The 23,626-nt window shown below is 38.9% G+C and overlaps 1 protein-coding gene across 1 annotated transcript in view; it reads left to right on the top strand.

The window, feature by feature from the left end:
• rftn1b (raftlin, lipid raft linker 1b) overlaps positions 1 to 23,626 on the top strand; it is a 156,865-nt gene that overhangs the window by 89,736 nt on the left and 43,503 nt on the right. The window contains exons 6-7 of the mRNA XM_087848469.1: positions 9,408 to 9,858; positions 18,451 to 18,654. Of these exons, the coding sequence (XP_087704595.1) occupies positions 9,408 to 9,858; positions 18,451 to 18,654 (655 nt within the window). The remainder of the gene's footprint in view (positions 1 to 9,407; positions 9,859 to 18,450; positions 18,655 to 23,626) is intronic.

Genomic DNA, 23,626 nt, shown 5'->3' on the forward strand with positions numbered 1-23,626 from the left:
ATAAATGTTACAATAACTTTAAAATACAGAATATTGCCCCCGTGTCTCAGTGAAGCTGCACATATCAATCTTTGATAAAAGCCGTGTTTCCCTCATGGTTCACGTCTAATGTTAATTAGCAAACCAAGCAGCTTGCATAGATGTATTTTCCATAGAGAAGATGAAAGCAGCAAACAGGAGCCAGAGATTTGAAATCACTGATTTAATAATGAATTGGCTGTGTATCATATGTCACTGTTGTGAATACATTGCTGCTGAAAGCCTGCTTGAAATGGCACTTCAGATGATATACACAACACACCCTCCTCTTTTGCAGGTTGGTAATGCTGCGTCATCATGATTCAACTCTCCTGCCTAATCTATATATTACCAGCCCCGATGCCGGCCTTTTGAGCCCCGCTTCTGAACCTTTCTCTGCATTTTGCCCTTCGATTAGTCATGCAACTGCAGTCCTGTAGGACCTCATTACTGTTGGTTATCATTTTAATCTACTCAGCGGCTACACGCCTGCTGAAGTAGGAGCAGGAGGCCATGCTACAAATCTATTAAAAGGAGAGTGGACATGGATGAGTGGTAGAGAAAGGAGCAAAGAGGGCAGTTTTCTTGAGATACTCTCTTGGATTCTATTGCCGCCTTCATTTTCCTTTCTTCGTCTCCTTTTTTCAACTTTCATATTCAGTCCTTTTTCTTCCGTTCGGTCTCAGTCTCTGTCATTATCCCTTTAGCCTCTGTCATTTCTACCCTCACTCTGTCTGCGCTCTCTATCTCTCTCTCCGGGGTTTTCATCTTGACCTTCAGACACCTCCTCCTGGTGCCACTTTAATAACTTACGGGGGAAATAGAAAATGTGGTCTCAAGTCAAAATTGAAATGGGATTTTTTTACTACAGGCTGTTGATATTCTGGTGGCAGTATCAGGGAAGCTACTTCCTGAATATTTTTTCATCAAGTTTTTGCTCAGCATCATTTCTGCTAATGAAGAGAAATGATGTGATTTCGACCTCAAATCCTCATTTTCTTGACCTGAGGTGGCTCCATCTGGGCCGGAGTGACTTGTGTGTTCATTTAAAACGAGAAGTTCAGAGGAATGCTGATTTTTAATTTTATTCTCCATTTACTCTTTTATCCCCAGCAGTATATGCAGGACATGACTCCTGAATTAGCAATTGTTCTCATTTTCAGAAATAGCATTAACCCTTCTTTGATGTGGCCAAACAAGCAGTCTTGTAGTTGCAGTAACTCTCGAACCACTTCTTTTTTTATCTAAAAAAAATCAAACTACTCTCATTAGTAGACAGTGCTATTCCAATAAGTTCAGTTTTCTTATGAAATGCCTTGAAACTGAGTAAAACAAAGACATTTACACACAGGCATTAAGGTGCAGTTTTTAGGTTTAAGCTGTCAAATTGCTTTCTCTGTGTTTAAGTAAACGTAAAGTCTAATTACAAAGTAACTATTCATAATTATGCTCAATAACTGTTAGACGTTAAAGCTCATTTGTTTTCTAAACAAAGAAAAACTAACACTTGACAGGACAGTGTGTGACAGAAACACATTTTCACCATTATTAACATATGAACATACAGTAACAGTCAAAAGTTGGGAGACATTTTAAGGGGTTTTCATCACATTTTGCATTGTAGATCATTGCTGAAGATACAAATAGGTTTGTGGAAGCTGCAGAAAGGTGTCAAAATAGATTCTCCAAAGAAACCATTAATGACTTTGAACACTTTAGGCTCACCTGGAGTTTTATCAAATGTTTTAAAAGAGTTTCCAAACTTTCTCCACTCTTTAGTTCATCTCATGGCAGAACAGTTGAAGCTGCGCTGAAGTTGGGTAACTGTCGAGGTCAGAACATCTGATGAAGCAGCCCATCACTGTCCTTCTCAGTTAAACATCTCTTACAGCGCCTTAAGGTGCATGTAGGTCTTCCTCAGTAGTGGCTCCTTTGAAGCAGTTGAGCCTTAAAGGCCTGATTCACACAGACTCCTCCCAGCAGCTGGTGCTGATGATGAGTTCCCCCTGCGTGAACTTATGAAGCATTGACTCTAATCTGGGGCATTGTTAATTGGCAATTTGTGATGCTGGTAACTCGCTGGACTGACCTTCATGTCATAAACTAATGATGCACTGTTGTTTCTCTACTCATCCAAGTTCTTTCCATTGTTACTGGATTGCTGCTGTAGTTAACATAACTTCAATACAGCACAGCTGATGATCTCAAACACATTAAAAAGCAAGAATAATGTTAGTTTATTTATTAAAATCATCCCAAGTTATTATTAAGCTGCTCAAAACATTGAAAATAGTGTCACCATGTAAATAGTTGTATTTTCTTTGTGAATTCTTTTTTGTTTACATTTTCTTGCCAGTGAACACTTTCATTTCTGCTGTGTGTGTGTGTGTGTGTGTGTGTGTGTGTGTGTGTGTGTGTGTGTGTGTGTGTGTGTGTGTGTGTGTGTGTGTGTGTGTGTTCGTTCCTGTCTAGCTATCTTTGTGAGGACCGAAATCTGCATTCTACTATGCTTGTGAGAACCAACAGTCACTTGTGAGGACACACACACACCGGTCCTCACAGATTTAAAGGCATTTTGAGGCTCAAAATGTGGTTTTAGTGTCAGGGTTACAATTAGGTTATGGTTTTAGGTTAAGGTATAGAGAAAGTTTAGTTCAGTTCTCTTTCACTAAAGCTTTAATGCACGGTCCTTTTTTGTAAATGTTGGACCCACTTTAGCAAATTAATTTAATTAGAAAAAATGACGACCCAGAATATGAGGAAGCCTGGAAAGGAGAAAATAGAATGGTTAATTCTATATTCTTGGCTGATACTACTATAAAAGAAATAGTAGCAATTGTAGGAAATTGTAAAAATAAAAAATCTACTTACTGTGATGGTATAGACATGGTTGTAATTAAAAAGACTTTAGATTGTATAAGTATTCCTCTTTGCTATATTTTTAATCTCTCGTTACAATCAGGAGTGTTTCCTGATCGAATGAAAGTGGCAAAAGTGATACCCTTATATAAATCAGGAGGTAAGCATAGTTTTAATAATTATAGGCCAGTGTCTCTTTTGTCACAGTTTTCAAAAGTGCTCGAAAAACTTTTTGCGCAAAGACTTGATAGTTTTATTGAAAAATATCAACTAATAAATGAAAATCAATTTGGATTTCGTAAAAATAGATCAACGGCATTAGCATTGTTGACGTTCATTGACGATATTTCATCTGCAACCAATAATAATAAATATACAGTTGGGGTATTTGCTGATTTTAAAAAAAGCTTTTCATACGTTACAACATTCTATTTTGATTTCTAAATTGTATAATTATGGTGTGAGAGGAGTGGCATTGAACTGGTTAAGGAGCGATCGTGGCTCACGAGTTGGGTGTTTGTCTTGTAATCGGAAGGTTGCCGGTTCGAGCCCCAGCTCGGACAGTCTCGGTCGTTGTGTCCTTGGGCAAGACACTTCACCTACCGCCTACTGGTGTTGGCCAGAGGGGCCGATGGCGCGATATGGCAGCCTCGCTTCTGTCAGTCTGCCCCAGGGCAGCTGTGGCTACAATTGTAGCTGCCTCCACCAGTGTGTGAATATGAGAGTGAATGAATAGTGGTATTCTAAAGCGCTTTGAGGGCCCCAAAAAGCGCTATATAAATGCAATCCATTATTATTATTATTATTTAGAAAATAGGTACCGAGAACCGAGTATAGAAAAATAATACCATTATCTCGGTAACACCTCTGAAAGATTGAAGGTTGTATGTGGCGTTCCTCAAGGTTCTATTTTGGGACCTAAACTTTTTAATTTATATATTAATGATATCTGTGACGTATCAAAAAGGTTAAATTCTATTTTATTTGCGGATGACACAAATTTTTATTGCTCTGGAGAGAATTTGAAAGATTTGGTTGAAATTATGACTTCTGAGATGTTAAGATTAAAAATATGGTTTGATGTAAATAAATTATCTCTGAATCTGACAAAAACGAAATTCATGATATATGGCAATCATGTAAAGGAGGATGAAGTCATTATTAGGGGTGCAACAATACTGGTATTGATATTGAACCGTTCGATACAGTGCTTTCGGTTTGGTATGCATATGTATCTAACAATACAAAATTTTTAATTTATTTTATCAACTTTCCTTCTGACGGTGCTGTCTGTGTTGAGCGCTCAGTGGATCTGAGCTCGACAGTGCAGCCTAGGCGGAGTAGTCGAACGCAGATTCACTGAGCGCAGGGCAAGCTAGCGAGACAGAAGTTAAGCTCTCCTTGCAACATGGCAAATTGAACCTCCCCCACCCTCATTCAGATCTGGCGTTTGGAACTATTTTGGTTTTCATGTGACGTATGACCCTGAAGGTAGGCGCGTCATGGACTAAAGTAAAACAGTATGTTGGATGTGCCAGCAATGCTCAATTACATTGGTGGGAACTAGTGCGTTAGCGCAGTTAGCTCGTTAACGTGTTGGCCGTCCAGTCCCACCCATGGGGTGATCCGCGGTAGCTCGTTAACAAAGATTTGCCGTGTTGTGGCGTTAACGTCATTTCAGATTAACGCTGACAGCACTAGTGGAAACACAACGAATATGGCTGCACATTTACTCCGACATCATCCTAGTGCAAAGACAAGTGGAAGCAGACAAAAACAACAAGCACGCATGCTACAAACTTTACCCGAGTCATTTAGACAGCCGTTAGCACATGATTCTCCTTATGGGCACCTGATATGTTTAATATGCTGCTGAGAATATAGCCCAGAAGAAGCGTATAGTATAGCTTTTATTTTGGAAAGAGCTATTTCTCTGTAATAAACTCTCTTTTCCAAAGATGAGTGATTCCTCAATCAGATAGATTTATTTTTTTTATTACTTTGTTGTTTCAGTAACATTAAATTTAAAAACTGTACTTTTGAGTTCAAATATATATTTATAATTTTAATAAATGACAAATTAAAAAGGCATGAACATTTTTTTTGTATCGAAAAAATATCGAACCGTGACACCAAAGTATCGAACCGAACCGTGAATTTTGTGTATCGTTGCACCCCTAGTCATTATGTCCATTGATGGAGAATTGATTGATAGAGTTACTGAATTTCGTTTTTTGGGTGTAATAGTAGATGAAAATTTGACGTGGAAATCACATATTGAGTATATTAGAAAGAAGATGGTTAAAAACATTTATATTTTGGGAAATGTAAGAGATTTATTAGACTATAAAACAATGCGCATTTTATATTTTTCATTGTTTTTCTCATATTTTAGTTACTGTATTGAAGTCTGGGGGAATGCATATGAGAATACTATAAAACCTCTAAACTTATTACAGAAGAAAGTGATACGAATGATTCATAATGTTAAATATAGAGAACATACAAATAAATTATTTATAAAATCGAAATTATTAAAATTAGGAGATTTAGTGAAATTACGGACACTATTAATTATGTTTAAGGCTATAAATAATATTCTGCCCTTTAAGTTACAAAGAGTATTTTTATTGTGTTCAGGGGGAGAAGATAGCAGAAGGAAATTTTACTTTAAGCATCAGTTAGCTAGGACTACACAAAGATTAATGAGTCCAACGGTTAGGGTATACGACTGTGAAACTCACTTCATTATAATTTAAAGAATTGTATAAATTTACATTGTTTTAAAAAGTGTTACATGCTTAAAACGATAACTCAATATGAAGGATGTGAATGAAATTGGAGTTCATTGAAAAAGGATCCATTATAATTTTTTGTTTTATTTATTTTAATTTTATTTTTCTCCTTGTTACTATGTGGTATATTCTGATTGTAAATTTGTTGTTTGGTTTGGGTTAGGACTGGAGATAAATGTTAATGTTAGTTTGTTCCCTGATTTTTGGTGCCCACTTGTAATATAAATTGGATTGTAGATAGGGGGTAGGGTTTAATAAGAATATTTTCTTCTTCCTGCTCCTTTTCACACATGGTTGTATTGTTATTTTGATAGAAAGTGTGGTTGGTTTGTTTGAATTGTTGTACCAAGTGTGAAATAAATAAATAAATGAATTGAAATGAAATGAAAACGGTCCTAGGGGCCGCTGGATCATCCAGACTCTCCTTTAAGGCTCTGTCACAGTCTGGCGGTGGCAGACTGTATTAATTGTGAAGAGTGGACCCAAAATGCAGACACGAAGGAACTTGGACCAAAGCTTGAGTATTAACAAAAAGCGAGCAGTTTAATAAGGCTGGTAAAAAGGTACAAAGAAAAGGCAAACTAAAGTAAACTAACATCAACCTAAACTGGGAGAACTAAATAAACAACAAGAAAAACCTAGACGTGAAACATGACATGGAAACCTTGGCGTGAACAACAGCCGACCTGACAAAGAATGACCAGAACACACAGACTAAAAACACACACGGGTGATTAGGGGAAGTGGAAACACATGGGGAAACAGCTGACACTAGTCTGACATAACGAGACAAAGGAAGCAAAGCTGACTACACTGACACAGACCTTCGAAATAAAACAGGAAACATGCGACACAGACATGACAATACAAACTTGATAACATAAGACACACATCAAAACAGCCTCATAGACAAAGAGTGAGGGAAACTTAAATACAGGGGAAGAAAATACAAGAGGAATCTAATAACCAAAAGAACTTCGCTGACCTAAAGAAATTAAACATAAACCATAAACATCAAAAATGAACTAGAGCTCAAAACACTGGGTCAAAAGACTCAGGAACGTGACAGGCTCCTGTTAAGCTTCTGCTTAGGTTAGGCATTTTTAATGGTTAGGGTTAGGGTAAGGGGCTAGGGAAAGCATTATGTCAATGGAAGTTTACTATACTTGTGGGGACCAGGCTTTTGGTTCCCACAAGTTTGAAGGCATTTTTGAAACTCAAAATGTAGTTTTAGTGTCCAGGTTAACACTAAAACTAAAATTATTTTCCTAACGTTTCCCATGTTAGGAAAATAATGGTAATTCAGTATTCTGGTTGGTTGGCTGGTGTATCATTTGTTTGGCTCTAGGGAAACAGTGTTAGACTTATCCCCTAATGAGCTGAGTAATTCTCTAGTAATAATGTGAGGTTGACTGTTTTTGTGTTTGTTTGTTTGTTTAAGTATTTCAAATGATGAGATGTAACCTGTGATCTTCTGACTTTGCATCTGTTTACATTGTCAGGTTTTCGTTTTATTGTGTCAGAATGTGCAGCACAGGACACTGAAGGCATTCAAACAAAAATGAAGCATTTATTCAAACTGTAAACAGAATGATAAACTAACAAAATACCCAAAACCCACAAGAGATCGTAGAGCACACAGAGAAACATAAAAGCACAGCAATATAGGGGCAAGTCGATACACAGAGGACTTAATAGACAAGAGACAGGTGAGAGAAATAAGACTCAGGTGCAGACAATCAAAACAATCAGGAGGAAATAAAATGTAAGACAAGCAAAAGCGATGACACAAGGAAACACAAAAACTGAAACTAATGATGAGAACAATCACAATAGAGCAAAGAACCAAGGACTCGCGCAAATCAGTATTTGTGGTATGTTGTCTTACTGTAGGGTCTTTACCTCACAATATAAATTAGCCCTGAGGTGACTGCTGTTGTGATTTGGTGCTAACCCCAGCAACACTGTATACACCTTAAAAGTGGTGGTAGCATGGTAACATTTGTGTTCAAAGCACTTGTGTTGTTAGAAAAAGACAAAGATTGTATATGCACATGAGGAGCCCATACAGAAATAAAGAGCAGCTGGACTGCAACACAAAGGAGGGGAAAAGACAAATAATTGATATAAGGATGCAATGCAAGCAAATGTTTGCAGTTTTGATTTTCTAGTGAATGGAAACGACTCTTTTTTCACTCTTTTTGACATTATTCGTGCATGCGTTGCTTTGGCTCTGCTGCTGTTGTGTGAACGCACTGTTTGCGACTCTCATTTTGTCATTTATCTTTGTGGTTATCTGCAGTCTTAACAAAAGTCCCGATGCTGGTGGTCTATTGTCAAGATGTCTCTTGAGAAAGAAATCTAATCTGAATGGTTCTACATTGTCAAGCAAGGGGTTTAATGAAATGATGATGATAACAATAATAATGGCACCAAAAATAAATTCAATCATTACAGCCTGCTGTTTGAATCTACTGTTCTATCAACTGCACCGACATTATACAGTCAGAGCCATTCATTTCTCTCTTTGACTGCCTGCATTACCATTAAATGAGATACACCAGTTGCTCTCTTTTATCTCAGCAATTCCATTTCAACATATTGGTATGGGGAATATGATGTGGAAGCACACAGAGAGCATTCAGCTGATATTAAACAATATGGCTGGAAACAATGTGACTGTTTTCCAATTTAATTTCATAGTGAATAACCTGCAATTTGATTCTTATTTTCTTCCCTCAATGTTACTCGAGATAGAGACGGGCGCCGCCTTGGCTTGGAGAGGGGGTTGGTTGGTGGACCGGGGGAGAAATGGAGAATGGCATCATTAACATTCCCTGACAGTTAACGTTTCAATCTCGCTCTGTTGCAGAACCCCAATATTGACATAAAAGGCCAGAAAACAACAAGACAGAGAAAACAATAGAGCGCTGAATCTGGGATGTGGCCCAGGTCTGAGTACAGGGTTGTGGCTGTTCCAATCTAATCAAAACTGTGATTGGAAAAGCTGCCGGAAAGGAATGAAGAGAAGTGAAGAAAGAGGAAAAACAAAAATTTAACAGATGCAAACAACTCCATGAAGCCGTGGAAAGAAAAAAACTATCAATTCAAGTTATCTGATTTCAAACCAACTCCTGAAGTTTAGTTTCAGCTCTCTTGGGAAAGATTTGTTTGGGGGTCTCCTTGTTCTTAATCTGGACCCTGATCACTGGATACTGTTCAAGACATTTCAAGGGCTAAAACAACTATTTTTGCCACTAATTAGTCTGCAGATAACTTAATTGATCAGCTGACTCATGTTGTAGCTTCCAAAATGTCAATGAAATTACGAGTGGACATCTTCATCTTGCATGTTAAACATTAGAATAATTAGCCTGCTGACTTAGCCTCTGGCATTTTTCAAGGTTTCATTTCGAGTCATAACTAAAAATAAAAGTCTGATAAAAACAGTTTCTGTGATGAGATGTAACCAAAAATTATGTCCTGTGATCACAAATATAGAGATAACTTCAGATTTGGTACCACCAGGGTTCCAGAACCTCAAAAAGATAATGTTTTGTTATGATTACATGTTGTTGCCTTAATAATACTGATATAAATCAGCATCTGATTTATTTTCTGTCAAATCACTGATTGTTTTTACTTGAATTTAACCAAAAATAAGGCACTGTAAATCATTTGTTGTCATCATTCTGGCTTTTAATATTTTTTCTTCATTGTCCTTGCTCCCAACAGCAGATACAGGATGCCGCTGACCAAGGGGTGATGTTTGTAGGATTTGTCCAGGAACCATACGGAGCCCCGTGTACCAGGATCAGAGAACCCGACACCCCCTCTCTGTCTCTGCACTCCAGCCCCTGCTCTGTGCTTGACTCCCTGGGAAGCTGTAGCCCCTCAAACCCCTCAAGCCCCACCAATCATGCAGAACCTCAAGCTGGAGCTGATGTGGTGGAGAATGAAGGCTCTGGCAAGGCTGGGGAAGAAGAACCAAGTGGGGAGAAAAATCAAAGTGAGAACACTGGGAATGAATCACGGCCAGGGGTGGAGGAGGTCTCACCTGCAGCATCTCCTGTGTCAGAACAAAGTGAGGCACTGACAGAGGAGGATTCAGCATCTCATAATAATAACAAAGGCAGCAGCACGGACACAAAGGAGAGGCCAAGATACCGGCTGCGGAGAGGTGACGGTAAGTGTTCTCCATGGTTACCGTCATGTGCTGAAGCTAAGAGGGAAAAGATGTGTTAAGGAAAAATCATGTAAATGACTTCAGAGCTGTGAAAAATAAATGAATCTGGGGAAAGAGCGCAGAAATGTGATGATAAGACCTGAAACCTTTTTTTTATTTTTCCACAGAGATGCAAAGATAGTCTGTTTTTTTTCAAGTAGTGAATTGGTTCTGACAAACTGGCGATATATATCACTACATGATGAGAACACTTTGGGAAAGCAGGGACACATGAGTACCACTGCATGGAAGTAGCATCATTGCACTCAATCATCAAGGAGAACACAAAAGACCTATTGATTAGAAGCAGTTCTAAAGGTTTTCCTCCATCAGGAGGTCAACATGTTATCTTCAAGCCCGACAGCACTGACACAGCTCAGATTAACATGTGATCATGATTAAAATGTTACCGGCAAATCAGTAGCCCTATTTTAAACAAAATATATCTGTGTTAACAACTTTATATCCAAAAATCACACATAAAGTTTCAAGAGTTTTCTTGAGTAATGAGGATACAACTATCTTTTCTAAAAAGAGTTGATAGGCATTTTTAAAAATGTAATACTCACAAAGTCCTGGCATATAAAACCAAAAGCTTCAGCACGGCTGCACATCATTTTAGTCAGTTGAATAAATAAACAGTTTTGTTATTTGTGTGAATACACCCCTTTAACTAAATAGGACTAATTGGTCCACCGGGGGAACAATAATTAAAGGTCAAAATTTCAAAACTTCACAAAGCTTTCACACTTGACAAGACTCTTAAGTCCAAATGACACGAGACCCACCGCACGCCTATCCCTACAAATTACACAGAAAAGCCTAATGAGGGAATGATAATTAAGATAATTAAAGGTCAAAACTTCAAACTGTGAAACGCCGTAGCTGCTACTATGTTGATGTAACCCGGGCTACTTCACTGTGACTCATTTCATATTGCAAATGCTGGATGAATGATATTGAAGCGTTTATCACTTCCCAGTAATTGGCTAAAAACACGTACTTTGCGGGTTCGTGTTTATTCTTGTTCACTTCTAATTTCTGGCCCTATATACTTGGGAATTTACTAGAGTAGCTGTGCATGATTAATGTTTCAAAATAATCTACATTATTGTTGTCCTCAATTCAAATTCTCTAGTTTTTTGTTTTAAGCATTTAACTAGACAAGTTATTTAAAAAAAACATTCTTACTGACAATTGAAGACACTCAAAATGTAAAGTCACTTGAGTAAATGGCTCATGCTCTCTCTGAAACAAGCCATTTAAGTTCCCTTGCCCCTCTCTTTAAGCCAGCCTTCCTCTGGACAGCTGCTGCTTTCAAACACATTTGAGACTCAATTGCGTCTTTGATCTTGTCTAATATGAGCATCCACCCCTGTAACAGTATGTAAATGACAGAAAACACATGAAAGCATAATAGGTCTCCTTTAATCAAACTATAATCGATAAGCAGCTCTGCCACATTAGTTAGGGGCTAAATCCTGCTGTCACTGGGACCGACTAAACCGAAGCTTCTTTTGTCACACAGTTTCTAATCTTAGGCTATTATCTGTCTACACGTCTGTATGGCTTCATGTTTTGATTTTATCTACCTTTTGGCTGTTTAACTGAAGAACAGCATTGTGTCGTACGTCCCTGCTGAAACACTCGGCAACTGCGGAGGTGTCATTTCTTGTGATTGCCTCAATGTTACACAACAGTGCGCTGCCTTGGGATGCAATCCTCTCTATCTGTTACACAAAAAGGAGTCGTCTTATTTACGAATTCGCACTCATGCTTAACCGATGAAGTGGAGTTCTGAAGTTCTGGGAGGTGCACATTTCACGACTCGACTGATGTCGTTCCAGAAAGTGAGCAAAGCACAGCTACACCTATGAGCCCCCCCTTTCCTGTATGTTGAAATCAGCACAGACATTTATAGTTTCGGCTTTATTTGAGCATTTCAGATTAACAGATGGAGACACCCACCGCTATCACCCCCTACAGTCTCTCATCCCTCCACAGAACCTATTTGTGATATGTGTCGGCGCAATGTGCAAACTGTGCATTAGACACACGTCCCAGTGGGAGTGTTTATGCATATACTGCATTTCATTATGCAGCATGTTTAGGTTCAAAGCACCTAATAAGAGGTGTTGAATAATAAATGCACTCATTGATATGGAAGATTTTGCTTTTGTCTGCATGTATTTTTATCTATATGTGTTTGCGGTAACACACACTTGGCATCGCAGCAAACCACAGCCCACTGGTCCATCTGGGCCTCCATGTAGTGCATTTTGCAGTGAGATAATCCCCCACTGCCTCGTCCTCTACCTCCCTCAGCTTCACAGCTCTCTCTATCCCCACCTCCATCGCCCTGAATCTCTGCGGCAACGCCAGCAGCGCCGGCGTAGCAGCCAGCCGGGGTGTTAGGGGAGCCTGCCAAGCTCCCTTGTCGCTCTTTACTAATGCCCAGCCTGCTGAGGAGGCCCAAGAGTCTCTGCTTCTGCTGGCTTGTCCATGCTAATCCTCAGATCTCGGGGTGAACGCTGTGCAAGTGTTGGCAGTGAAGATGGCAAACGTCTGTGGATTATGATTGAAAGAGGAACACCCTCCCTCAGACCAAAGCTCTGGATAGAAACTGAGCCTGTAAGTTTGAAGACTGAAATGGTTTAGTGGAAGAGCAAATGGAAAGCATATCATGATGGCAACAGCTGAATGACAACTGTGGCTTCTGAAAGTGACTTTTGAATTCAACAGTTATCATTTCCTGCACTAATTAATCCTGGTCAATAAAGTACGATATGTTTATTTTTGGGCATTTGAAAGCACTTAACGCAATCTGCTAGTAGATGCATGTCTGCTGGGGTCTGAGTGATATAAATTTAGATGTTATAGAGGGTGAACAAAAAGCTCAGTGCTAACATCTGTGTACTCTCCAGTTTCCCTCATCTATAAAAGCAAAACTCCCAGGGCAACAAATGTGCACTAGTCCTTCAAGCAGACGTCAAACTGATTAGAAATTGTAGCTGTCCATATTCACATCAACACTGGAGTATAATTGCAGCCTTATTTACATTGATGGGTAAAGAAGATGGCTTTGTTTACATACTTTAAAATTCAATGGTGACAAAACGTGAATGTTAAGTATTTATTGTTCTTCAGTATTTAAGGAAAATGACTTTTTAGAATAGAATAGAATAGCCTTTATTGTCATTGTGCAAATTACAACGAAATTGGAGTGCCACTCCCTTGGTGCAAAATGCAATAATAAATATAAATGTAAAATATAAAAAGTACAATAAAACAACCGAAGTACTCAGACAATAATAAGTACGATATATACAGGATAGCAGCATAATATAGTCACAATGGCAAGTATGGTATAGTTAAGCAGGTTCAATTGTTTTGTGCTTATTTACTACGGTGATAGCTCTGGGAAAGAAGCTATCCCTGAATCTGTTTGTCCTGGTTTTATGTGACCTGTATCGTCGGCCTGATGGTAATAGTTCAAACAGTTGATTACTTAGCTCAAAGTCAGTCTCGATGTCCTTCCCCCACTGACTTTTCTGGTTGTAAAAAAGACAATACCTATAAATGCTGTAAAACTGACAGTGATTGTGTTTTAGATAAAATAGGAGAGCAACACATGGATGCCATTTTTTTAAACTGAAATTTACCCTGATCGGTGGAATCTGCTGTCAGCTGTTTAGATGCCTGAGATATCTTAAGTTAAATAAAACTACAAATGTGTACATGAAACTCTAATTCTGACACATACAAGTCTGAAATCTTCATAATGCGTACAGAAGGAGTCTTTCAGCTGCTCGGTTTTCATCGCTGAGATCAGCATTATCTCTGCTCTGATGGGATCAGTGTCCAGCTTTTCAGATTTAATGATGACATGCTGAGTTGGAACGCTGCGCTGCTAAGATCACGCCAGTGCCGCTGCCACCGACCTCGTTATTTGAACAGTAGAGCTGCCATGAGATGAGCCTTTGAAGCAGCATGCTTTCAAACTCATAACCACATTCATGCGCTTGTTTTCTTGTTAGCTGGCCCCGTCAGCTGCAACAAAAACAGTCGAGTTAGCTGCACGAACTTTATTCTGAAAGGCCTAGTTGTTGCCTGTTGATGTAAGGCGTTCATGTGATTAGGTTCAAAGGACTTAGTCATGCTCTCTGTATCTGTGTGTTTCAGAGATCGTTTATTAGGGGATTAATTACATTTTTACTGCCCAGCAGCAGAAAAAAGTGACACAGGAAGTATCTGGAACATTAAGAAAAATTATGGACTAGGTGCATTTATTTGCTCATAAGGTGACTTTTCTGGCTTTAAAGTCTTGTTCTCGGCCCGAATCCAAAAAGCAAACGATAGTCCTGTTATTGTTTATTATTGTGTGTCATTTACAGGCCACTGAGCACAAGTGCTCGGTCCTGCTGGCTTCAGGAGGAACTTGGCAGGAGATGTGTTTTAGAGATTGATGTTGGTTAGTTTCTTGAAAGATTGCTTAACCATGTGTTCTTCCTTCAGAAAGTAACTGCTCCCATACAGTTTACACAAGGAGGAAGTGTGTGTGTGCGTGTAGTGTATCATTTTCCTTGTCGTGTAACTGGTGTGTCAATGTAACTACCACAAAAGCAAGTAAATGTTTAAAGAATAGAATAGAATAGAATAGAATAATCCTTTAATTGTCCCACAAGGGGAAATTTGGGCGTAACAGCAGCAAAAAAGACAGATATACAAACAAACAGTACACAAGACACAGAACAGAAACACACACAATTTTACATATTTACATCAAGGACAATGGTTACCAAAACTGTACCGTTATTAAATTAAATTAAATTAAATACAGATAAGAGGCAAACCCTGGTTATAGTGTGAATTGGTTGATAAAATAGTGCAAGTTACAGCGCTGATTTAAACATCTATGTTTGTTGGGAGCAGTTCAGATTGTACAGTCTGACAGCTGCAGGGAGGAAGGACCTGCGGAAACGCTCCTTCATGCATCGAGGATGCAGCGGTCTGTCACTGAAGGAGCTCTGCAGTTCAGCAACATTTACATGCATGGGGTGGGAGACTCTGTCCATCAGAGATGTTATTTTGGCCAGAGTCCTTCTGTCTCCCACCACCATGCACTGGGTCCAGGGTGCATCCCAGAACAGAGCTGGCCTTCCTGATGAGTTTATCCAGCCTCTTTCTCTCAGCTACCGATAAACTGCTGCTCCAACATGCAACACTGTAAAAAATGACAGATGCCACCACAGAGTCAAAAAAGGTCTTTAAAAGCGCTCCCTGGACTCCAAATGACCTGAGTCGCCTCAGCAGGTAGAGTCTGCTCTGACCCTTCCTGTAAAGAGCATCGGTGTTGTGGCTCCGGTCTAGCTTATTATTCAGGTGAACACCCAGGTACCTATACGAGTCCACTATCTCAATGTCCACTCCCTGGATGTTCACCGGTGTCAGTGTGGTGGGTCTGCGTCTCTGGAAATCCACCACCAACTCCTTGGTTTTCCAGTCAGAAATTATACATTTCTGACTGGCATTTAAAATAAAATTTGCCTAGTGCAATCCGGCTGGTCCAAAAATCAGCCATATTCACAATCTTTATGATACACTGTAGCAATATAACTAACTATAACTATAACTAAAAGTAAAAGCCTCGTGCAACAATGATGCTTTGAATGCTTCGTCATGGGTGTAACTGCCACGTGTCTCCACATAACTGTTTCTGAAAAACTCAAGAGTCCCAGATGAAAACCTGGATTCCAGTTTGAGCTACTGTCATCCACCATGATGGACATCTGAAGTCAGTGTTCGTATGTTATATTCTGGTACATTATTCCCTGCCGTGTCCTGCTAAATAGGCAAGGCTCTTAATTCTGTGTGGTTTTTGTGTATTTCCACTGAATAGAGCACTGCTTAAAAAGACTTTTAGAGGCTCAGAAAATGTGGTCCCTACCATTCTGCCTGAATTATGGTAGCCTTGAAGCCATAATTGTAGCATACTTAGACAGTAATAAACTATAATGCATTTAAAAAAAAACAGTTATTACACAGAAAATGACTAATACTGTGAGACAGACAGAGGCCATATGGCACGTTTCTTGCTACTGGCTCTTATATTATGTCAAGCTGTTATAAATGACACATGTAACTACTTTCTACAATACTGCCATCAACAGAAATGAAGTAATCTGTGTTGAATATGGTTTTAATGTTAGTTATCTAATTATGCTGCGGTTACAAAAATTTAGAGCAGTAACCCAAAGCGATTTTAAATCACTAAGTTATGTGACAGAATTTTTCATTCATTCAATTTTTCAAATCTTCATGGCCTGCCTGAAGCTCACAGAGATACAGAATGAATTGACGGGTCAAACTACAGCGATGCACCATCTCAGGCTCGTGCACATAAACTGTAAAGCAGTTAATCCCACGCAGCCCTCCACAAAACCATTCACACTAAGAAATCGTGTTGTTTTGGCAAATCAGAGGTGTGCTGAATGGGAAGTCACTTTGTGGTCACATGTTGTCCAAGATTTCTTTGCCATATTGTCCTCGTTGTAGCACGGGTAGCATGAGGGGAGGGTGTGTGAGTGCACTGCTGCTGATTTGACTTTTCTCAGGAGTGACAAATGACAAGATTTAGAGAATTTGGTGGCCAGCTGTCAGATCAGTCAGAGGAGCCAGACAAGAAATGGTTATAAATTATTCATTCTTCCTGGGTGTCTGTCGGACGGATGGACAGACAGAAGAACCAAAGCAACTGAGCCATGACTCCCCCCCTCTACCGCCATCATCCCACCCCAAGTGCGTGTGTGGCTGGGTGGGTGGCACTGCCGCACATTCTGCTCATCCATCTGGTTCACTTGGGGAATGACAGCGTGATATTTGCATTGGAAAGAAAGGGGAAAATGTTACCAGGCTAGATTTGAAATGCTTTCGGCCCGATTCGAACCCCCGCTCACATCTCGTGTTCTGTTTTTTTCAAAGCTAAGCAGAGCAAATATTTCACTCACACACATCACAACAAATAAAGCTCTTTACACTTTGATTTAGTATGATATGAGCAAGGAGCAGTGACATACGTACTGTGGGCAAATTTCCAAGCCTGTTTCTCTCTCCAGAGGCCCGCTGCATTATGCATATTTCTGCTTGATGTAAACAACAGCTAGCTGCAGCGCTTTTAATGCATTATTCAAGGTTATACTATGAATTAACTCGGTTACAATGAAACGCTCCCTTTTAAGTTCTGCATCAGCAGAGTTACATCACTTTTGGAAAACATGAAAAAGAAGAGGAGGATAAATTGTAGCTTTAAAATGCTTTTGATTCAACTCACGTTTGTTTTTGGAGAAGCAGCATCCTTGGAAAAGATTTCCAGCGTATTTGTGAGTCCAGCTTGGGGCATCATAAATCTCTGCTTGTATTACTTTCTCATTTCTCGTCTATTTCGCACCTGTCAGGTGGAACCTTTGTTCCAGATATGGTAATGTTTACATTTTTTACCACAGTGTTTTGCATACAGATTTATTCTACACACCGGGTCGCAGGACAACCCAAATCTAACACAAAACAATGCAGAAAGAAACATGCACATTTTCCTGAAAAATACTATTTTCACACAAGTATCAGATTCTTAAAATCTTCTTGACCACCACAAAATGAATGTAACTTTAATTTTTACTTTTATGTGCGCTCCAGTTTTGTTGTTGCTTATGGTCATAATCTTGGCTTGTTGAAACAAAAGTAGCGCCAAAAAAAGGCCTTAAAAATTTAATTGTTGACAATTCAGGGTGATGTTTATTGAACAGTCTTTTTGATTCAATGTGACACATCAGTGCTGGCTCATTTTTTGAGCTCAGCTTTTGTATTTTATCTTTTTAAAGACCAACGCAAACCCTCCCCTCTACTTTATTGTTTATCTAGTAATAGACAGCTTCATGTGGAGAAGTTTCATCTTTTCAGTGGCACATTTCTTCCCAGGAAATGAAAATAAACTTGCTGAAAAACATGAAAGCACACAAATTGTTATTTGCTGTTGATGGCTGGTGACCATGAACACTGGAGCCAGCTTTTTTTGGCCAAGAAGCTTGTTGACTGTCCACGCATTGGCAGAGTTTTCTTGATAGTTGTTCTCATAGGAAATAAATGTACTTCCAATTTATTTTAACTATGTTTCTTTTTTAGTTTTGAAAAGTCTCAGGAAATAGAAATTTACCAAAGTAGTCATTAAAGATTGAGAAGAAATGCTTCATTTCTACATCCTTTTATAGCTGAATACAGAGACAGTCCTTTGCTTTACAGCAACAAAGCAGGGCTGTCTCTCAGGCAGCCATTTACGCAGATATTTCGTATAACTTCTGGCAGCTGAAGAGAAGGAAAGTCCTCCTACAGACAGTGCCAAACTACATTTTGGATTGCAGCCAATGTACAGCATTGATTCGGTAATAATACAGTAAATTCTGGGGCTTCCATAAAGGCTACATCTGTATTGTCATAAACCTTTGTGAGTTAAAACCAATAAAACTGTGACTGGTTTTGTTTTATGTCTCGCCTAAACAGGGGTCGATCTGCTGGCGCTGTACAACCACCCACCGGTCCGAGAGGGCCAGGTGAAGTACTACACTGTCAAGGTGCCTCTGCGAGTTCAAAATTGTGACGAAGGGGTCAAAGGGGTGGAGGCCAACTGGTTGGATCACATGACCCAGCACTTCAACAACGGAGCCTCGCTGGTCGATGGATATTTCCACCTGGGCAACATGAATGGTGAGCAGGCTTGACTCGCTGTTCCTGCAGCATATACAGGTTTTCTAAGAAAAATGATTTTTGGAGAAAATATTCAGTGTGTTGTTTTTTTTTTTGTTCCACACACTGTGATTTTGGGTAAACTCCACATACACAAAAGCAGAATGATAGGTTTGAAATGTAAAAACACTTGAATAATGCATTCATATTCCCTTAAATATCAAAAGAGTCTTTATCATTGCTTGGCTTCTTGGCTTCAGCAGAATAATTCTTCCACTAGCATGCTCAAAGCTATTACAGTTATTAAATATAAAAAAGTTTCCCAAATTACCCCTTTTCCTTTCACTGTATTGCCAGTAAAAATGTGAATGTCAGACAGAAGCTCACTTCAACCTCTATAAAATGAAAAGACTGTGACAGGTAATGATGCACCTTGCCCTGTATGGCATTAATTATGCATTAGCTAACATTTATTTTCTTCCAGAAAGCAATGAAATTATATTTGATTAACACTTGTAAATTGCTCTTGTACTTTTTCTCCTTCTGTGTCAAGAAGTGGTGCAATCCTGTAGGATGGAAACTTCACATTGATGCTATGTGACAACTGCAGAAGAAATCACTATTGTGTTTGAAATTCTGACCCCAATTAAGGATTATTATTATTTTTTATAAACGTTTGATAAAAGATCACTGGCTATACTCATAATGAGTCTTTTTGCACAGCTTTGACTTATTTTATGCCATTTTTCTGTCCTCTCGATGACACAAGCAACACAACTGTCTTTGCCAGTCTTATTATTCCAGTCACCTTCCACCAAGTTAGCTCAGTGTACTGCACAATGATATACTGTATTGTAAAAAGTATATGAGTGAATGGTACGACAAAACAAAGAACTATTGACTTATGACGCAAACAATTTGGATTATCAGAAAAAAAGTTGTGCTCTTAGAAATTATATCTTAAGCAACCAGTAAGATAACCAGTAGGGAAAACTGTGCATTCCCCAACCATTTGTCAAGTGGTTGCTGGAGGTTGCTGGCTGATTGCTAGGTGAAATTGGTTGAAAAGAGGGTGTTGCTCTAAAACAGCGGTCCGCAAACCCCGGGCCTCGGACCGGTACCGGTCCGTGAGTCGTTTGGTACCGGGCCGCGAGAGTTGAGGCTCAGGTGTGAAATGTATGTTTTTCAGGGTTTTTATCGGTTTTCAGCGTTATTTTGTTATCGTTTTTATCGTTTACTCGGTTTTCCTTGGTCTTTTCACGTGTGTTATGAATAAATTTTCTTTTTTTCGGTACCGGTACTAGTTTTATTTTGTTGTATTTATCCGCGACACCTTAAAGGCCGGTCCGTGAAAATATTGTCGTGCATAAACCGGTCCGTGGCGCAAAAAAGGTTGGAGACCGCTGCTCTAAAAGCCCCCCACATGGTTGGTTTGCCCTAGGTTGCTTTGGTTGCTAGCAGACTGCTGCAGATGCTAGCAGTTGTTCTCCATAGCCCCATAACTACTACTCAACAAGTAGTTGGCAAGAGTTTTTGCAGAAAAATTGACTTGAATAATGAGTTAAATTAATTAATTCCCCCAGTGGAGAAAAATACTTTATGCAAGTTTCAGTATCTCGAGCCATGGATCCTGTGCTAGTCGTATGACTTGAGTCTGGCAGTAGGTCAGTCTACTATATTTATTATATTTATTTTAAATTTTATGAAGATATTTAAAGTCTCCAGAGTTTTTCACGTCTCTGGTGAAACATGCTAGCATGATCCGGACAGTTGAGATTATCTATAAAACACAGGGTAGCTGTGTGAAACACTAGCAAACACACTAGGATGTTGAGCCTGATTATATGTGTTTAACATTGGCATTGTAAGCATTCGACATGATTTTGTAGAATCTGTTTTTAAGTGACCAGAGTTTTGGTAACAGATCCTTCGCCCAAAGACTAAATCAGAAAACTAGCTGAAATTAATATTATAATATTAGAAAAAATCTCAATGTTTAAACTCTGCATCACATCGTAGCACACATTGAACTCTTTGAAAGACTTTTTCTACACATGAATGGAGAAGAGATACATCACATGGCTAACATTAGCTGCTGGTCAGCACTGTGAAATGAGGCCTTGAAGTAAATTAAGACACTGCATCACTGCAGTCCCATCAGTGTGCTGTCTCTGACATAATCTTCATACATTTGGAAGATGTAAGTCACGAAGCTGGTATCCTCTTTTAAACTATTTCCTGTTTGGGTTTTCCTCTTCCATCAGACCCCAGCGGCTCTGTGCTTGACTCTGACACTGGAGAAAAAAGCCAACCAGAGTAAATAAGAGTCATAATTCATTAATCTGGGAAAGTGAACGCCTCAGTAACTCTGAAACGCAGATAATTAACCTGATAACAAATTAGTGCCTCCTTGCATATTTTATGTCCTGAGAATGGAGTAATGAAGTGTATTATTATGATTCAATGTTTTCTGCCTGTTAGGGTCCTCTAACATATTCTGCGTTTTTCTCGTGCTGCTAAGATATGCATCTCTTGAACAGTGAATTTACTCGTTAGGATAGAAAGCATATCAGCTTACGCTCAACCACTTTGGAAAACAGACAACTTTATAGAGGTGAACGCTGTACTTTTTGGATTTTGGTCTCTTGAGAGCAGCTGGCAGTATGACATCAAAGCAGCACCCCGTTTGTTGTTAGCAGCTAATTACATCAAACAGCCGCGCAGCTTAGGGCTTTAGAATTGGTATCCATTCCTGCCGTCTCCATATTTAGCAACTTCTTTGAAAAGAGTTCCTGAATTCAGAACGAGACAGTCTACGTGTTGCAGGGGACCATCTCAACCTCATTAACAACGTGTAAATGTTTGACAGCAATACAATAAAGGAGACAGACTGACAGATATGTGGTTGGATGGGAGGATATAGTGACAGTGACAGCCTTATTTACAGCCTCGAGACAGAGCGGCATGGTTGTCATATGTGTCTAATGAGTATAATTATTCTATTTTTTTAAGACTGACCTTTTGCCCTGTTTTTTTTTCTCACTTTAATTTTGTTGTGCCGCTTTGAATTCTACATCTTTTATTACTTTAATAATGCTGAGCTGGCTTAGTTTGTATTAGCTTCATTATAAAATGTCTCACTGAATCAGGAAACGACATCCAGGGTTGAAATATGGAATCAAGTATTTTATTTCATTTTATTCTTTTTACTTAACCTTTATTTGTACAGTTGATCTCTCTTGTAAATGAGTCTCATTAAGAGCTGTTCCTACATGGGTCTCTAATGGTCATTTGATGCTGCATCTATTGCAAGGGATCCCCAATAGACTCACATGTTAATATACTCACCTTTACAGCAGAAATGAAGAGCAAGGTGCACAAAGTCAGGCTTTGGTTGCTGCACAGGTGGTGGTGGAGGAGGCCATGCATAAGTAAAGCTGCAGCCCTCTTGGTTAGGTCTCTCTTGAAAAAGCGATTTTCGGTCTCAATGAGACTTCTACCTGGATATATAAATTATATATATGGAGGGAGATCATTTGAGTGACATGTGGATGTTTTCATAACTTGTTCAGGGTTCATTTATTCTGAAATATACTCAAAGCAGTTGATGAGTTTTTCTTGTACACACATTTTATTTTAAGTCAGTATTTTTTTAACTCAAAATTCACATCACATACCAGAGTAACCAAGCTAAGCAGAGCTAGCAGTAGCTGACAACTCCCTAGCTCTGAAACAAAATGTATCCAGACTGCTCCCCCCTCTGTGAAAAATGTATGATACATTATGGAAATCTGTTACATTGTTTTGCACTTTGTCCAAGGCTTCAGGGTTTTTGGTGTGACATTTTTACCTACTTGTCTAATATTTTTAAGAGTAAGATTGAGCCAAATCCGATAGTAATTATCTTTGGGATCTCCAAAGAAACACAAAATTTACAACACTCTCAAAAAAGATTTATGTCATATGCATTGATTATTGCAAAGAAACTGATCCTGCAGCTTTGGAAAGGCAAAGAGACTCCTGTATTAAAGACGTGGCTTACAGGACTTACAAATACTCTTCATCTTGAAAAAATAAGATATACCATGAATGATAATGTAAAAGACTTTGAATTAATCTGGCACCCTTTACTTACATACCTTGGGAAAATATAAACTTTCCTTTTTTCTGGCAGTCGGGGGATTGGGGCCCATAGTGGGTTTTTGTTGTTTTTTTTTGTTTTTTTTTGTTGTTGTTGTTGTTTATTTGTCTGTTTTGTTAGCTTAGAGAAAAAAGGGGCATACGCTCTATCAATTTGTAACAACCATGATACTTGCTCCTAATAATAAAAGATATTTGAGAAAAGTTTTTACAATATTTTCAGGTTAGCTTTGAGAGACGTTGTAGTGAAAGCTTATAGCCTTTATCTGTTTCAACCAAGTAGTGGTCATAATATGTTATAGTAAATTTGTGGTTTTAGCATGAAGTCAAACGCTAACCTACTGTTATTCAGGAAGTGATCCTGTAATTAATCTACATATTAATATAAATCATTTGTTAATCAAAGCTGCTGCCAGTTGCGTTTGCATTTGAAGTAAATTCATTGATTCAATTAAGAAAACAGAGTAATCCCACAGCTATCATTCTGGAAAGTTTCTTCACAAGATGCCTTGTTTTCATCCTCTCTACCTGTTTGTTATTATTCAGAACATGAATTGATTTGCAGCCAACAGAAAAATGACCTGCTAATGACAAAGTTTCCCCCCAGGATTTTTTCAGCAGCTGTGTGATTATGCATGTCCATTAACATTTGACACAGAACCCTTATTTATAAGCACTGCCAGAAAAAGGCTTTAAACAGCCACGGGTTCATTATACTTAGGTTATTTTATTTTTGTTCCCCTTGTGATGTGTATATTAATTTACAGGGAGCTTTTGACCCCTGCTTTACGCGTGTGGGGAGAGCAAGTCCCTAATAATTCACATACAGTGTGCAGTTATATTTTGCGAGGTC

The sequence above is a fragment of the Neolamprologus brichardi genome, chromosome 11 (assembly GCF_056152115.1).
Source record: "Neolamprologus brichardi isolate AB-2024 chromosome 11, ASM5615211v1, whole genome shotgun sequence".
NCBI classification, from domain to species: Eukaryota; Metazoa; Chordata; class Actinopteri; order Cichliformes; family Cichlidae; genus Neolamprologus; species Neolamprologus brichardi.